The sequence below is a fragment of the Tribolium madens genome, unplaced genomic scaffold, assembly GCF_015345945.1.
Source record: "Tribolium madens isolate multiple individuals breed KSU strain unplaced genomic scaffold, Tmad_KSU_1.1 Scaffold_11;HRSCAF=98;Tcas5.2_LG3b, whole genome shotgun sequence".
Classification (NCBI taxonomy): domain Eukaryota; kingdom Metazoa; phylum Arthropoda; class Insecta; order Coleoptera; family Tenebrionidae; genus Tribolium; species Tribolium madens.
This window is the reverse complement of record NW_025400975.1, coordinates 4,775,105-4,794,004: the sequence shown is the minus strand read 5'-3', so window position 1 is coordinate 4,794,004 and position 18,900 is coordinate 4,775,105. Positions and strand designations below refer to the sequence as shown.

The following is an 18,900-nucleotide window of genomic DNA, read 5'->3' as shown; positions in this document are numbered from 1 at the left end:
GGACTAAAAGTGMTAGTTTATGTGGCCGTTTAGCCGATCGCAGTGAGGCAAATAATTTAACTGAACGACATAAACTCACTATTCAGATTTTTCTTAAATCGAGAGTAAAGAGCAAAACTATAATTAGCAAATAAATGAACAAAATAATCACAACGTTTTGAAAGTAATGAATTCATAACGGAATTTGTGTTAGAGATTTTCGAAAGTGTTTATTAATTCAACTAGTGCAGTTGGTAGTGCAAAATGTCGAAGCAGCGAAAGAGACAAGAAAGACACAACATTGATAAAAATGTCAATAATGTTGTGATAATTGTAAAAWCCCTTAGGCGCAAAAATAGAATTTTTACTCCGTGGCTGGAGGGTAGAACTTATACTTGTGACATTTAATAGATACTTTTGTGAAGTTTGCGGATTTTTTTTGTTCTTTATAAATAATTGGTTGGCTCTTTATATTTTCACTTTTCAAAATGTGGTTAGTTTTCACAAGTGTGGAATTTTTTTTAATTTTCTTAGCTTGACTCAAAAATAACTTTATTTTTATCAAATATAATCTAGATATACTTTATTTTACAAAGAAAATCACAGCTGGAACGCCCTGTGGGTACTCAAAAGCCTAATGATTTTCGTTGTTTTGACTTGTTTTTTTTTTCTGCCAGACACAAGCTTTAAAATAATCAAAATTATGAAAATACTGAATGTTTAGTTAACATAACTATTCGTAAAATTTGTACCTCTCACATTTCGTTTATCGTAAATTCCTCCATAAATAGCCAAAATCTGTAAAAACTTCATGTCACTCTTGTTCACTTTTTTTCCTTTTAAACGTGTCCTATTTGGCCTCTCATTAATAAAATAAATTCATTAAATGACTCACAAGTCTCCAAGCCGATAAATGCAAATTCATTGATTATTTTCCAAGGCATTGCCCACKCGAAATATTGAGCAATAGCAATAATCTCCACCTCGAACCATTTCTTCCGTCCGCAGTACCTTCGACATAATAGTCGTGACGCCGCCTCCACCGCCGATTTAGCATTTGACCCGATCGTCGAAGATCGAGTTGAATGGGGCTGGGCACATAATTGCATAAATATCTTGCTTCTCGCAGAGAACAAACTCCGGTCACTGGGTTACCTATGCCTCCTGGCCCCGATCCGCTCCGAACAGGTGTCGGCGATGGGATTTTCGGCCACAGGGAGGATGAGGAAGACGAGATTTTTTTGGTCCCTGTTGTACCGTTGCGTTGCTCAATGCACTGCTTTAGCGGCCTCGAAGATTCTACTATTATTATTGGACAATGTTTTGCTCTTAAACTCAAAATTAACACACAAATGAAAGAAACAGAARAACAGATATAGTTCAAAATGAAATATTTATCGCTTTACAACTTTGATATTTCATTCAATTCAACCAAAATGTGAGATTAAAAAAAATATTATATATTTTTTCTTTACAGATATTTGGAATTATGTGATGAGTATAATTTTAGCATTGCTGGATTGATAAAGTTTATAGAATTGTTATTTTTTATTATTTCATTTTTTTAAGGTTTAAATTAATGCATATGTTTCATATAAAACTACGAATCTTACAAATTCTGAATACAACAGAAATACATTTCTTGGTAATTTGATTTTTAAAAGTTAATAACTTCTCATATGTTTTGGATAATTTTTTATTATTCTGAATGTTTTTTAATGTTCATATTTATATTTTTCGTTTCATACACAATAAAAGTTTGATATTTAAGAATTCTTAAAATATCGACACTACGTGATATTATATTAATACGGAATATCGAGGTTTTACTGTAGTAAGCAATTTTTTTTACTGTAGTGTACAACTGTACAAGCTACACATCATCAATTTGTTTTTTAATTTTATAAATAGAATTTTTATTATTATTTGTTGCTAAATAGAGAAAAAAATAACTTCCTTATCAATTTAATTTTCAAATCCTTATACGGAAATTGCAGGTCTACTTAATTTAATTTTTCTAGGGTAAAAAATAAGAGTACTTTCCAACTGGAGTTTTGTTACTTTTTATTAATTTAAATTTAAAAGAATTTTTATTATTATTTTATCACAGTATGCAAAAATTCTCGATTTAAAAAACTTAAACTATTTAATTCTAACGAAAAATCGAAAAATTAAAAAACCTTACTCTGTTTTTGTTAAAATACTTAATTTTTTGGCTATTCTGCTCACTAATAATGTCAAAAGTTTAACTATTATTAAGAAGAGGTAACTATAGTCTGAAATTTGTGTTTATAAAGCTAAGTTTTAATTAAACGCAATTATGTAAGATCTTATTTAGCTGAGCCGGAAAATTAACAATTTTGGGCTGCAAATAAAAATCCAATTTAGATTTGCGATAAATATAAACAAAAAAAAAATAATCAAACATCAAATCTAAATGAAAGAGCCAACATTGCGACTTAAAGCTTCTGRTATTAATTTCCTGTTGATAATTGGACTGATGAGAGAATTTAAAACAAACATTTTTAACTGCTGCTAAATAGAGAAAAAATTAACTTCCTTRTCAATTTAATTTTCAAATCCTTATACGGAAATTAAGAAATTGCAGGTCTACTTAATTTAATTTTTCTAAGGTAAAAAATAAGAGTACTTTCCAACTGGAGTTTTGTTACTTTTTATTAATTTAAACTCATTTTTATATTTTTAAAAAATTTCAAGATGAGCATAGTTTCCTGTTATGTGCAAATCGTCAATAATTTATAACCTCATTACCGKCAGTAATTAATAAAAGTAAAGTCGGTCAAGTCGGACTCCCTCATATTACGGTAAACTTTTGCAAAAATCCAAACTCAATTAATTCCATCTCGTAATGAAACTTTTTGTTAAAACCGCCAGGTCATAGAAGATCGTTCATTTTCCTAAATCACTATGAAATAGTAATTCTCCGTTCCCACCTACGTTTTTGTGCCATATTTCCCGACAAAAGAATGTGTCCCGATTCACATAACACACAATCATTTCAATTAAACGGCATTAACTAGCAGAATCTTGAAAAAATATCGCACATTTAGCCGCTCYAATTGCGTCYCACAAGGCCGAACCAGTTAAACAATGTTTTTCTGTCACGTGGAAATAATCGATTAACGATTCAAAATTCGATTACTTCATTACGGTGGATAATAATTTGGACGCACGATGTGGCACACTTTGTAATTGAAACAGCGACCTTTCGGATCAAAGCTGACCCAAAACCGGCTATTGTTATCCTCTAGTCGAGAGCTTTTGTCTGAACCGTCCCGTGGGAAAAATGAATTAAAAAAATTAAACCAATTACTGTTATGTTGATAAATTTTGTTCTGTTTTCGWTTTCTCAACATTTTTTGTTTTTGATAAATGGCTGTCTTAAATTATTTTCTGAGAAAGTTATTATTTGTTACATAAATACAACTGTAGAGTCATAATTGTGAAACATTTTTTTTAGATTCGACATTCGTTTATTTTTGAAATTATTTTTGAAAAATTAATTTTTTTACAATTCTATTTAGCCAGACGTTTTTCAAAAAAATGCAGTGCAGGTTGCCACCAATTGCCATTTAAAAAATTAAATAAATTTTGTAAAACTTAAAAACAAAAAAAATAAAAAAAATTTATTTCAGAAAAAACGTTTTTTTTTATATTATTTCATCATACATTAATTAGTTTAGAGTCAATGTTTGAGCGAAAAACGTTTATTTTTATATTTTCTCCTCACCCTGTATGTAATCATCTTATTACGTTGAAAGTGATTTTTAAGTGTACCTACAACTTTTTTGAAATCATTCAATTTTTATACAGGCTCAATATAAAGTAGGGAACCAAGTGATTTTTATAAAAAATAAAATTAAATATAAAGTGGATAGTTGTAAGTCTTAGATCATAACTTTTATGAGAAAAATGCTTTATTTATTTTATTTTTTAAATAGTGGGTTGTCATTTAAAAAAAAATTGCAAAAACAAGAGGAAATTTAAAAATTTTTGATAAAACGTCCATTTTTATAGTACTTTATCATTCGTCAATTAGCAAGCAAAGAACGTTTGGTTTCATACTTTTTATTCACCTGRTATAATATTTAGATTTTTGCTAATGTTTTATATTTTGGTATTTTGAAACTTGACCMCCCTATATAAATGAAAGTAAAATTTTAACATAATTTTTAAATGTCGAACAAATATTAGTTCAAGCACAGAATATTCTGGGGTTCAWGTAACAGTTTTGTAATAAACTTTTGAGGTAATATTTTTTTCTTAATTATCACATAATTTTTTTGACAAAAACAGTTTTCAAACAAGGGCTAACARGGTTTGTAAAACTTTGTCTAGAGGATTCTTAAATGTTTAAATTATTGATTTATTAACATCTTAGAACAATTTTGACAATAAATAAACGAAAAGGACTAAAATGATCTTCGTCGCATTCAGTTGAGTGCTTTGTTGGTTTTTGCTCTTTTTTTGTAAAAAAATGTTGCTATATTGTAGCTTAATGTTTTATTTATTATTATTAAAATAATACCTAGGTATGTATTTTACATTTCTTTTACAAACGCAGTGAGGTTTACGAAAAAGGGCCAATAGATTTTTGCGTATTAAAATAACAGTTTTGGTGCTTTTTTCTATTAGAACAAACAAATCAGTTGACCAAGAGCCACTCTATATCCTCCACTTAACCCCTGACCCCCGTCGCCACCTCTTTAACCYCAATTCCCGCAATTTAATCCTCTCAATCGTAGTTTTCCATCACTTCGCGTAAATGCCCAGTGAGCATGGAGCTCAAATCGCGTTCCGACGGCCTCCTCACCCAATGGCTCAACTCTTTGGAGACGCGCTCGTCGCTCTTTTGGCTCCACTACGTCCACCACGACGGCGAAGACGACCACCGCGCCAATTCGCTGGAATCGACTGAAGCATCGACCAGCGAAGACACTGACGCTGACCACGTGGACGACTTCCTCGACGTTGACGACGTGCCCACGTGTCGCAGTATTGCGCACAGGGAGTCCGACCTTTTGCTGGCGCTCACCGAGAATTGCACTCTGGGCCCGGTTTGCTATTTTTGCAGGTAATGTGGGACACCTGTGGATGGATTTGCATGGGCGAAGTYAATTGTTATGATTTCGCTTTCGTTGGTTGCGTCATTTGTGCCCACAGATGGTGACWTTGCGAGTGACGCCCACGAGGGCTTATTTAAATTGGCGGAAAAAGTTGCAGAGAGCGGATTTAGGGGGGTTTAAGGCTTGCTTTCTCTGGTGATTTAATGGATTTGAAATATTTTTTTGACGGGTTTATGACTTAATTGTGGAGAGTTGAGTGTTAAATATGTATTAATGAATAATTCAACGAGAAATTGATAAAAAGGCGATGACAGCAGGTTAATGGCCTGCTGTCAAGATTAATTTGACTTAGATTTGTTATCTTTTTCTTAGTTTGTTGTATTATTTTAAAAAGTTTTAATTTTTTATTACGTGTGAGTATGAGACATTTCATTTTATTTATTTCTCTTCCGGTTGTTATAAAGTGGTGTAAAAGCGCTATACTTTTCATTAACACCCGTCACATGTCTTGTCAAGCAAATTTATATTATCAGGATGCTAATAAATCTCAGCAAATTAACAATCAACGTTCCATTTCAGCTATTAAATTACCAAAAAACTTATTTTTTACTTTGATTATAATTTTTATTTTTTGTGTTGGCATTCTTTACCTTACGAATGTCACATCCAATGTCGATGAGAAGAGAAAATCAAAACGTTTACCATATGTTGTCATGAAAATAAAAAAAAAGTAGAATAGTAATAATTATTTGACTTACAGGTTTGTGTAAATTTTGCCAAGAGCCTCCTCTCAAAATGTTTTGTTGTCATTAATCCTGATTCATACTTATCATAATTAGTAGAAACAGTATGAAGCAAAAAATTGTCAGCAGACAGAAAACAGGGGTTAAAATATGATGTAAAAAATATTATTATCAATTCATCGAGAACTGTTTGTCAATAACAGTCTTTGCTTCTTATTTGAATCTTTATACGATTTAGATATACACTACACCATGGTTCAAAAGTATCTTTTTAGGGAAACTAGTCTATAGTTTTTCAGAAGTATTTATAACTGTTAAAAATGGCAATTGTTAACCCACCACTTTTAGTTAACTTTTTTTTTTAATAAACTGTTAATTTTAATAATAAATTAGCAAATATGCTATTTTTGATATTCAAGTGGACGTCTTAGGAACAATTTTTTATTTTTTTTCTCAGCTTTTATATTTTTTTAACAAAAATTCTTCTAAACAAGAACTTACAGGCTTATTTAACAACGTTATTAATAAGCTTTAAGTTGTTTAATTTTTTGTTTTATTTTTAATTGAGAACAATGCTGATAAATGAATAACTAAAGAGGGTTAAAAAATTATTAGCAGATAAAAAAAATTAAAAGTTATGATGCTGACACAGTCAAATAGTTTTATTTTTATTAATTTATGGGAGGCACATTTCAGTTGACAACTTTTGATAATTTTTTTGCACTTCATTTTAACCTGGTATGTTTTTTTTCAAATTTTGTGTCAAAATTAAAAGACTATTATAATATGGCATAAAATATTGTTGTACGTTTTTATTACATATACAGTGTGTTTCAAGGGTATGAATATTTTTTTTTAATTTAGATTGAAAATTCTAACACTTTTGGTTAGATTATTACAAATTTTTGTATGAATAATTTTCGATCTAGTTTGATGTAATTACGCAAAACTTTAGATCCATAGACTATCACTAATCACCAATCCAGAAGTTAAATTTTGTTATTTGTGGTTTAAATTGAATCAATTTCTGCTTATTATTTTTTCCACTTTCTTCCTGATTGGTGCAACTGGATTATTTTTTTTTAATAAAGTGATGTAATACTAAATTAAGTGCGGATTATCTAAACAAAAGTAGATTATACACAGCCGTGCGTAAAACCACCTGGAGACCTGATTCACACAACCAGAATCGTTCAATTCCTTTATTTCTTATTCAAAAGGAAATTCGGCACACATCCATAGCTAATATTCTACCTTTACCAAATAGTTGAAATTCTTTCCCATCATTAAGTGCAAAAGTGTTAATTATGCCAACAAAAGAACAAATTACTTTTAATATCATAATGCGCGCGACACGACAATCAAGTGTTAATTACACACTGGGATTTTACTCAAGCGTGTAATAAATTTTCACATTTATCCAATAATAAAACCAACAATCTTCCCGAAGATTGAAAAAAAATCGCGTGAAATCACCGTAATAATTCTATTTAATCTCGTTTTTTCCCCGAATTAGACCACAGCCAGCTTCAATCGAGCAATTGTTTAAATTTACCGTTTTTCCATCTGAATTGCAAAAAATTGTTTACTTTTGCTGATGGAGTGTTCCACCCATCGTACATCTAGCCTCCATCCGTCAAGAAAGTTCCCTAATTATAGCCATTATGCGATAATGGCCCCCGACACGATTTATCATTAAGGCTCAATTAGAGCGAATTCCGACATTGTCCATGACCCAGAGCAACGTTTCCCCTTTTACATTGTTACCCAGCTACTGGATTCTGGGTCTTCGCGACACCCACACGACATGCGTGACACATTTGCTCGGCGAAAGTTGAAGATTAGAAGTTGAAAAAATTAATAACTCGGCAACGACGCACAGTGGTCGAAACTAGCATGAAAACGGCAAAAACTTCAAAAAATCTTTATATTAATAAGACACCTGAAGAACTAGTTTTGTATAGAATTTAGGCTTTTTCATCTAGACTAAAAATAACATTTTGCGAACAACCCTTTTAATGTTATGGTTGTTAATTCAAAATGAGAACACGTTGTAATACCAATAGAGCTTTAAATAATTAAAATTATTTTTTTACCACTGCATACATATTTACCTAGAAAAAAACTAAAAAAAAATAGTGTTTGAATTACCATTTACAATAAATAAAACTTGCTTGTATCTGCCTTACTTCAAAGAATTAAGAGATTGTTATTACTAAACTCGCAGGTTTACGCAGCTGATTCTAGCCTAAAATTAGAATTGAAGCAATTATTTTAATAAAAAAACATTAATTTTGAATTAATTCTGTATTAAAATCGAAAAAAATTGTATTAAAAATAGCTCAAATTGTTTTMTTTTGAAAGAAAACTTATATTCAAAATATTATTATGTTGAAATATTTCGATTCAGGTTGATTCCCAACTTAAAATTAAGCCAAATCGGTTGAACATATCACAAATTGCTTTATTTCAGCCTAAAATTAAGATTGAAGCAATTATATTTATAAAATACATTAATTTCGAATTATTTCTGTATTAAAATCGAGCAAAATTGAATTGAAAATAGCTCAAATTGCTTTATTCCAGCCTAAAATTAGAATTGAAGCAATTATTTTAATAAAAAACATTAATTTTGAATTAATTCTGTACTAAAATCGAACAAAATTGGATTAAAAATAGCTCAAATTGTTTTATTTTGAAAGAAAAATATTATTGTGTTAAAATATTTTGATTCAGGTTAATTTCCGGCTTAAAATAAAACCACATCGGTTGAGAATATCACAATTTGCTTTATTTCAGCCTAAAATTCGGATTGAAGATATTGTTTTTACAAAATACTTTAATTTCGAAATAATTCTATATTAAAATCTAGAAAAATTGAATTGAAGGAATTATTTTAATAAAAGCATTAATTTTGAATTAATTCTGTATTAAAGTCGAACAAAATTGGAATAAAAAAAGCTCAAATTGTTTTATTTTGGAAGAAAACTTTTATTCAAAACATTATTGTGTTGAAATATTTTGATTCAGGTTAATTTCCGGCCTAAAATAAAGCTAAATCGCTTTAGAATATCACAAAGTGCTTTATTTCAGCCTAAAATTATGATTGAAGCAATTATATTTATAAAATTCATTAATTTTGAATTAATTCTGTATTAAAATTGAGCAATATTGGATTGAAAATTGCTCAAATTGCTTTATTTTGGAAGAAAACTTCTATTCAAGCCAGTAATAGGTTGAAATTCTTTGATTCCCAAATTAAAAATGGGCCAAATCGATTGAAAATATCACAAATTGCTTTATTTCAGCCTAAAATTAAGATTGGAGCAATTATTTTTATAAAATACATTAACTTCGAAATAATTCTCTATTAAAATCTAGAAAAATTGAATTAAAAATAGCTCAAATTGCTTTATTTTGGAAGAAAACTATTATTGAAGCCAGTATTTGGTTGAAATACTTTGATTCAGATTGACTCCTAACTTAAAATTGAGCCAAATCGATTGAACATATCACAAATTGCTTTATTWCAGCCTAAAATTAAGATTAAAGCAATTATTTTATAAAATACACTAATTTAGAATTATTTCTTTATTAAAATCGTACAAAATTGGATTGAAACTAGCTCAAATTGTTTTATTTTGGAAGAAAATTTTTCTTCAAAACTTGTGTTGAAATATTTTGATTCAGGTTAATTTCCGGCTTAAAATAAAGCCATTTGTTTTAATCGTTAACACAGAGTGTTAAGAACAGTTTCCAATAAGTCTCAGTTTGGCGCATGTTGGCGCAAAATCAATACACGTTTTTGATTTTACAAAAATTTGTGTTTCGTGTTCACGACATTATTAAACAAACTTGTTTCCAAATTTATTTGAATTTTTTTTTAATGTACATGAACCTAATACAACTGGATCAATTTTGCAAAACTCAATAAATCACATACAAAATATGTCCTAAGACTTTAACCAAGCGATCGTGAAAATATGCTTATTTATTGTGTGACAACTTCTTATGGTTATAGATAAATTAATATGGAGGTTTTTGGTACTTAATCTCTTTAAATATATTTAATTACTTATCTTTTACATACAAAAGTAACAAATAAAAATTTTTGGATTACCTATAAAGTCTGGGTTTTTGCCGCTCTCAGACCACTGTGCGACGCATCCAAAATCAGAAAAATCAAAATGAAAAAAAAAGTTGAGTACTTTTCTTAAATAATGGCACTCCTTGTAGAGTTCAAAATAATTTGAGCCAATGCAGATTTGCCAACTATATAATTGTACAAAAATTGCGTTCAGGGGGGCTGAAGCCGCATTATTTATTGATTCACCCCGTATATAAAAAAATCATGAAAAAAATTTTGGTCCAGGAAAGGAGCAGTGGTACCGTTGCCTTGAATGAATATGGTACCGAGCGGAAAACCGCAGCTTGAAACGGCATCTCAAAGCCGGTACGGCTTTAATTAAGTGCCACCTGGCCGTCCGGATTCGTGTCCAATCGATTTCGTTTGGTCGTGGCGGTTGACACACGATTCTTCCTGATTTGAGACTAATTTCTGTTTTCTTGTTGCAGTAAGAAGAATTCGATCGTTTTAAGGACACAACTGTCGGTTAGAGTGCACACGATTATAGGTGAGTTGATTTTTCATTTATGTCGAATGTTATTTATGGCCGCCATTGTGCATAATAATGGAGTTTTTTTTTATTAGTAAAGTTTACTTTCGATATTACGTTACGTGAAATTCGTGGATTGTATGCTCAATAACATTTAGCGTAGCTGCCATTAAATTGTTGTATTGTGATAGCGGAACCATTTTACGAATGAATAGGACAAATGAGACTTTCTCGATCAATTACGAAGGATAAAWTTTTTTTTACGGTTTTTACAATTAATTGAGATGACTTTGGATTGCAATTTAAGGAAATATTACATATTTGATAGGGAAAAATTGAGTAAAAGCTGTTCTAATGGAGGAAGTGTCAGTTTAGATAGCTGTTACAGCTTAGGGCTTTAAAAGTTCTTCTTAATGGAATATGCAAAGCAGAAATACCTATTTAAAATCAGGGCATAGGTTCAGGCAATGAAAGCGCCATTATCTGTAATAGCTTTTTTGCGAATTGTGAAATTTATGATTAAAATTTTTATTGGAAGCATTAATAAAAATAATAAAATTAAAAAAATAAGTTAATTTCTGGCTCATCATTATTAACCAAACAGTTATTTAATAAGTGAATAATAAAAAATAAGTCACAAATGGAMAATACTTACCTACCATAATTAAAAAGCTGATGCTAAGCGTTTTTCTTGTTTTTTACCTTTCTTTTTCTTGTTTAGGCAGACCTAATTTGGGACTCGATCGCATGTTGGAGAGTTATTAAGATAGTTGCTACAGAATAGAACGGGTTAATAAATTCAAACTATTATGTATTTTGTCAAGATTATAAATGAGACAGTGGTAGCGCAGAGCGCCACCTGTCGGTGTGTGGAGAATCCAGACCTCTAAACACCGGGGGCTGGGAATTTGCAAAGCAAATCTCCCAAAAACGCCCACCGGGAGAGGTAAACCGACATCAGCCAAAACAGCTACTCCTCGGGCAAATACCCCGCCAGGCGCTGAATTACATGACCAATGCCGGCTCCCCCACATCAACTGGACAATTATGCCCAAATCTTGATGTTGTGCCTCTTTTTCACATCAAGATTATAAATGTCAAAAAAAAAATGTAAAAAGCTCTAATTGTGATCAATTAATTTTTTGGATAAAATAACATACCTCTTTACCCTAAAACATCAAACGTTTTGAATTTTTTTCTTATTGTTTTTTTAAAACTTACTTCTTCATTTTGTATTTAATAAAATTATGATTTTTCTGTAATAAATAACTAATTTTGACTGATTTTTTATTGTAAGTGTATACAAATCCACAAATATGGAAACATTAAATCAAAATTCTGTAACCTTCAAGGGAAAATTCATAATTAATTTTAATTTCAATAAGTACAAAATTATTTTGTTAATAAAATAAATACATAATAAAGCCTTTATTTCTTACTTACAAACTTTTTCTCTTTTTGTAGTTTTTTTAACGTTTCAATCTTTTAAATCTATTAAATTAAGTTCAAATAAATTTTAGTATGGGCGTGAGATGGTACTCAAGTTTTAATGATTAATTAGTATAATGTAACTAATTAACGGCTACAACGGTTTGTTGCTCTACATCCTAAAAATAATTTTGTTTTTTATGTATTTAGTTATTTTAACTTTATAAAAATTTAGTAAAAAGAAATAAATGCAAAAAACACTGTTATTAATTACGACGATATAAGATTACTTTTTACTTTTTACTTTATGCTTTTTACTTTTACAAAATATTGTTTTGTCTTCCTATAAAACTGAAAATAAATATATGTACAGGTGTTAAATTAAACAAATGCGTTTTAAGAAAGAAAGAAAGAAAAAAGAAAAAGTTTTAAAATTTATATTTACATATCTCAAATAGAGGGTCGTTGAAAAACATATGCACCTAGAAAAACACTTTTTTAATTTTTTAAATAGCATGAAACATCAAATTTAAAATTAATTAGGAGTATCACTAAAACATAAAGCTATTTTTAATTAAGCGTTATACTACGAATATATTTAAATTGAAAGGAAAAAAAACAACTTCATTTGGAAAAAAATATGTACATTATTCTACAAAAGATGTTCCAAATTTTGTAAGCCATGAGTCAAATATTACGAAAATTTTGAGTAAATATTATTCACCTGGTATAAAAAAATCTTTAGTATCAAAAACTGCTTCATGCTTTGAAATTGAAAAGTATATATTTTTTATATAACCCCTTTTTTATTGTTTACTTTTTAATAGCAAATACATAATACAAAAATTTAGTTTCTAAAAAAGACCCTTGTTAATTAATCGTTCTATTCAACGTAATGTTTGATTTAAAGAATTAACTTTACAATTTTCTTAAATTTGCTGTTTATAGGACTGAAAGTATCATATTTTTAATGTCTCACATGTCACAAAGATTTATTTGGTTCCACTTTCACTGCTCAATGTCAGTTTTAATTACTGATTTAATTTTTAATATTTGATAAAATCCACATCCAATCCCCATTTGCATAACCGCTGTTGCAACCTGCACCGAGAAATCCAACCAATTTGTATCCCCCGTAAAAACCTCGCATAATAGCAGGTTAACATGATCTCTAACCGCTCGGTCGTGCACCGATCGTTAGATTATGCACATACAAAACTCAATCACCCTTCACTAACTTTTACCATCACTTCTCAATTCCAGAAAAATTGCTAACTTCCGAAGGTCGCGAACTGCGTCGGGCACTTTTCTCCCTCAAACAGATCTTCCAAGAAGACAAAGATCTCGTCCACGAGTTTGTACAAAACGATGGATTATCATGTCTCATCAAAGTCGGTTCAGAAGCCGACCAAAACTACCAAAACTACATTTTGAGGGCATTGGGACAAGTGATGTTGTATGTGGATGGAATGAACGGGGTGATGGAACACAACCAAACCATCCAATGGTTGTATAGTCTCATTTCGTCCAAGTTTCGACTTGTGGTGAAAACCGCTTTGAAGCTACTTTTGGTTTTTGTTGAGTATACGGAATCGAATTGTATGCTCCTCATCAAAGCGATACAAACGGTTGATTTTGCACAAGGAGTCTTGCCTTGGCACAACATCATGAAACTTCTCAAAGATTTCGATTCTGCCGACACTGAACTCTTGATCTATGCTACAACTTTGATCAATAAAGTCCTCAATGGAGTGCCTGACCAAGACACTTACTACGACCAAACTGACTCTCTTGAAGAACAAGAAATCGAAAGAATCATCCAAAGATACATGTCCAAACCGGGTACCGATCTCGACTTACTCCAACAATTCCAAATTTACGAAGCCGTTCTTCAATATGAAGACGGCGAAGAAGGGGGAACCCCAATCCGACATTTGGACGAAAGCATCCGAAAAACCCTCCGCAACCGCAAATCAGTTTCGGAAGCAAACGAAAGAAGAAAGAGTCGAAGACACTCCACGGGAACCTCCCCACACCCTCACCCTCTCCTAACCCGCAACAACAACAGGTCCCTCCAAATCAACGTGGAAGATGACGAATCTTCAAGCTCCCAGTCTTCAGAAATCAACAATTCGCAGCTGAACGGATGCTACAAGGATAGTAATAAAGGTGAGTTTTTGAGTGAGTTTGAGGCTTGCTCACGTGTGGCTTTGCTTAGCGACTGACGCTGGCGTCACTCCCGCTTTGAGGAGGAGAAGGGAACGGGCGGAAAGACAGAGGAGTTTYATGAGGGAGCAACAGGAGACTGTGGAGTTGCTGAGGGCCGCCTCCCAGAATGAAGAAGATGAGAATGAGAACAATTTGGGTGAGTTTAGCTTTGCTTCGCAATTTTTTTTCCCTCCTTTTTATACAAGAACTCTATTGAGGATAATGATTTTTTTAGGAAACTATACCAACGCCCTTCAGCAGCGAATCACCAACCGCAAGGACATCACCCCTCTAATGAACGCCGTCAACAAGCTCGACTCTGAAGAGAACCTCACTAAACAACCCTGGATCCTCTACGACGACTCGCAACCGCCAATTGACGAAAAYACCGAAAATGCGAACGAAAACGAGCGAAATGTTCTCCTGCAATTGAAACGGGAGAATACAGTCAAAGACCTGACCCAAAAACTGGCCAATCAGAACATCCTCCACAGTCCYTCGGACGAAAAYAAACCGAACCGAATCGGCGATATGACAGGTCTCATCTCYAAAGCCAAAGAAGGCTTAGCCAAGTCCAAATCCAAAGCTGACGTCCTCAAAAGTCCAACATCTGAATCCCCTCCAAAACTCGAAGTTAAGAAGTCCGAAAATGAGCTCAGATGGGAGGARTTAGTTGCGAATTTGGACCGGCCGTTGAAYCTGTGTGATATGGAYTTTACGGACTTGGGGAGCGATGACGAGGCTGATGTTTTGGCCCCAGCTRCTGTGTTCAATGGTATTCCGCCACCTCCTCCTCCTTTGAAGGAGAACGGAGCGCCGCCACCTCCCCCTTTATCAAATAAAGGGCCTCCCCCTGTTCCAAATCCTCCAGTTTTTGGAGTAACTCTCCCTCGTATGTCCAAACAATCCGAAACCAAAATACCAATCAARAAGAACAAGAAAACGGTMAAACTTTTCTGGAAGGAAGTCCGAGAGGAGCCGATTTGTACTGTTAAACTCAAGACTGGATTTATTTGGGACGAACTGCAACCAGTTTCTGTCGATACCCAAAAACTGGAACATTTATTCGAGTCGAGGGCCAAGGACTTGATTACCAAGGTAAGTGTGACAAAATTTTTGGTTTTGGCACCAAAAACCATCTTCCAATTTCTTTGGTGGAAGCATTTTTTTCAATTTTGAAGCTTCATTAAATATAATTCGTTTCTTTTTTTTTTTCTTTGGTGATCCGCACATGGCATGGTCTCAGGAGGTGAGTCATTCAATTGGGTGGTGATGGCATAGTTTTGGTTTTTGCACTACCCTTCGACAGTGTTGCCAACAAAACGACTCATGTTGGCAGTACTGGTCATTGTAGATGTTTCTGGCCCTCACACCTCCTCTTAATAACCACAGTAGTGCCAACTTAGGGACAAAATTGTGCTTTTTGGGCCACTTTACTTGTAACCTTTCCAGACTCTTGTACTAGTCTAGAGCATGGTAAATGGTTGTGGTCCCTCATTTTTTACCTCCGTTATAATGTACTAAAACCATGTAATTATTTAGAAACAACAAGAGATGAATAAAAATAAAGAAATTATCGTCCTGGACCCCAAACGTTCCAACGCCATCAACATCGGAATGACCAAGTTACCCCCACCRCGWTCCATCAARACCGCCATYTTGAAAATGGACGCCACYATAATGAACCGCGAAGGTATCGAAAAATTGCTCACAATGCTGCCGACTGAAGAGGAAAGGTCGAAAATACAAGAAGCTCAAGCTGCCAATCCTGATCTTCCCCTTGGGAGTGCGGAACAGTTCCTTTTAACTTTAGCATCAATCTCCGAATTGCCGGCAAGACTAAAATTGTGGGCTTTCAAACTTGATTTCGAAAATTCCGAACGGGAAATTGCCGAACCCTTGATGGATTTGAAGCAAGGGTTTGAAGTTTTGCGAGTGAACAAGACATTTAGGGGAATTTTGAGTACCCTTCTCTCCATTGGGAATTTTTTGAACGGGAATGAAGTAAAAGGGTTCCAAATTGATTATCTTGCCAAAGTACCTGAAGTCAAAGATACGGTTCACAAGCACTCTTTATTGCACCATCTTTGCCATATTGTGATGGAGAAGTTTCCTGACGCGACTGACTTGTATTCAGAGGTGAGTACAKGAAAAAAATTTCAAGTGTTTGTATTTTTTTTTTAGATTGGTGCAATTACACGAGCTTCGAAAATCGACTTCGACGAACTCGCGTTGAACATTCAAAGACTTGAGGCCGATTGCAAAGCCTCCTGGGACCATTTGAAACTCATAGCCAAACATGACGGCTCCACCATGATGAAAGTCAAAATGTCCGACTTTTTAGCCGATTGTGCCGAAAGAATTATTCTTGTTGGAATCATACACAGGAGGGTTATGAACAGGTTTTTATCCCCACTTTGAAAAATCGAAACTTGACATACATTTTTCAGATTTCATAAATTTTTACTATGGTTAGGAATCCCTCTACACCAATTGTCTGACACCAAACCCAATGAATTCTGTAGAATCGTTTCCGAATTTGCCTTAGAATATCGAACGACAAGGGAGCGAGTTTTGCAACAGTTGGAAAAGAAAGCCAATCATCGGGAACGGAACAAAACGAGAGGGAAAATGATCACGGATGTGAGTATTCCTAGCCGAGGTGTATACATTATTTTCATTTCATTCACTATTTTGTCTTGACTTACACCAATCTAAACCCGACGTTCGACAAAGTGCTTCTTACAAAACTCCATGGCAAAATTGTTACACCAGTGTTTCTACTTTTTTTTTATTTTTACCAATTTTTATTTTAATCTTTACATCTGTGGAGATTAAAATAAAAATTGGTGCTTATCTAAGCAGTTCTTATGACATTATCGATCTTTTCTAAATGTATTTTCTTGACAGATGCACATTTATTGTTAAAAAGTTTTTTTCTTAAATAAAATTCGACTTTTTAAGTTGTTACGTGTCACACATCAAGAGCAAGTTTTTAAGGAAATTTTAAGGAAGAAGAAAGTCCTTCAAAAACTTACTCAACAGGAAAAATACATATATACCTACACCGATTATAAAAAAAAGAATAAGAAAAACATTACGCAAGAAAACAGTAGAAAAAAATTCAAATTTATATTATCATTATTTGGAACAATTTTCCACAAAAATGGACTAAACAAACATTACAAAAAGTGGATTCATAATAATGTTTTTTCCTCGTACTCAGAATTTTTGACTATAATATTTGGGTCAGTTTCATATTGAAAGTCCCCGGTCCCTCGAGGTGAACGGGGCTCAGGAGGGTACCAAGAAGGTTTTATGCTTTTTCGTTTATATTAAAAAAAATAGTTTTGTACAAAAGTAAAGCTTGTAAAATTTTCTACAAGATGGTCTTCTCGGGTTTTTTTGAATCCCAAATATTCGTTGGCAAATATAAAATAGAAATGTTAGTGTTTTACCCGTCCTGTGTGCTTACAAACACAACATAAATTGACGTCGAAGACACGGAAATGAGAATTTTCTTTGAATTTGAACATCTTATGGAAAAGTGAAACATAATGTCACTTTCTGGGAGGGAAGTATGAAAACATTGTTTTCCACAAGCTGCAAAATCCTACAATTTGCAGTCTACAATCAAAATTCAACAAAAAATGACTAACACTAAAAAACACAATGAAAAAAAATAGAACCAAAATCTTTTTTTTTTTCGCTTTTTTAATAGCAAAATCTCCAGCAATACCAGTTACGTCTATCAATTTTATTTTCGATACTAATTATAGCAAAATCTGATAACCTGTCTTGTAACATACTGGACCTTAAATATTTTTTTTACAAATTCCGTTTGCGATATTAAAAGCGAGAAACTCGCAACATGTTAAATAATTTTTTAGTTATTAATTATTAATTGGTATTTTATGGCTAATTTTAAGCTTTTTTCATAATTTTAATGCATTTCATCATAAAAAGAACTAAGAAAAATAAACTAAATTAAATAATTAATTGATGTTTAATTGTAAAATTACTTATTAAAARGGCACCAAGGAGGTTTTATATCCAAAAAAATAGTTTTGTACAAAAGTAAAGCTTGTAAAATTTTCTACGAGATGGTCWTCTCGGGTTTTTTGAATCCTAAATAGTTTTTGGAATATTCTTTCGCAAATATCGCACTTTTGAAAAAAAAACTCTTAACGAATTAACATCGTACTATCGTAGGTATTAACGTAAAGATTATTGTAAAAGTTGTAAGCATTCTGATTGGGCAGAGTAAGGTCGGCCATCATAATAATGTAAAAAACCAATCACTTTAGTTTTTTCAATTCATTCAAAAACTTTAAGAATTGGTTTTTGATTGGCTCGAAAAAGTCGGCCATTACTATAATGTGCGTAACCATGGAGAAACCAATCACGTTCGATTTTAGTTTCATTCAAAAACTTTGGGAAATTTTAATTGTGTTTCATTGTGTTGCATTAATTTATTAAAATACTACATAATTCCTATTTTTAATGAAAATGTTAGTGATTTACCCATCTGGCGTACTTACAAACACATCATAAATTGACGACGAGGACACGGAAGTGAATTTGAACAGTTTCGTGGAAAAAGTGAAACAACCTCAATTTCTTGGAGGGAAGTATAAAAAGACCGTTTTCTACAGGCTGCAAAAGCCTACCGTACAATTTGCAGTCTAAAATCAACATTCCGTCCCAATATTTTTTGTTAAAACTTGGGATTTAGGCATCATGACGCAAAGTAAGACAAAAAAAAACTTTTTGAAGAGTGCAATATTCGCTAGGGAATATCTTGAAAACTATGTAAGACACAAAAAAAACGGAAAGATT

At 32.3% G+C, this 18,900-nt stretch overlaps 1 protein-coding gene across 6 annotated transcripts in view; it reads left to right on the top strand.

Annotated features, from left to right (window-relative positions):
- The window catches only part of LOC123011158 (FH1/FH2 domain-containing protein 3), a 79,194-nt gene extending 62,415 nt beyond the window's left edge, over positions 1-16,779 (top strand). For 2 of the 6 annotated variants that reach the window (XM_044408519.1, XM_044408920.1), the window contains 7 exons: positions 10,385-10,443; positions 13,117-14,022; positions 14,072-14,218; positions 14,297-15,159; positions 15,604-16,200; positions 16,246-16,463; positions 16,512-16,779. In XM_044408519.1, coding sequence (XP_044264454.1) covers positions 10,385-10,443; positions 13,117-14,022; positions 14,072-14,218; positions 14,297-15,159; positions 15,604-16,200; positions 16,246-16,463; positions 16,512-16,764 — 3,043 coding nt within the window. In that variant the 3' untranslated portion in view covers positions 16,765-16,779. Of the gene's footprint in view, positions 1-4,745; positions 5,075-10,384; positions 10,444-13,116; positions 14,023-14,071; positions 14,219-14,296; positions 15,161-15,601; positions 16,201-16,245; positions 16,464-16,511 lie in introns of all 6 variants that reach the window. The other 4 variants (XM_044408758.1, XM_044408839.1, XM_044408678.1 and 1 more) reach the window with 3 other exon arrangements.
- The last annotated feature ends 2,121 nt before the right edge of the window (positions 16,780-18,900 follow it).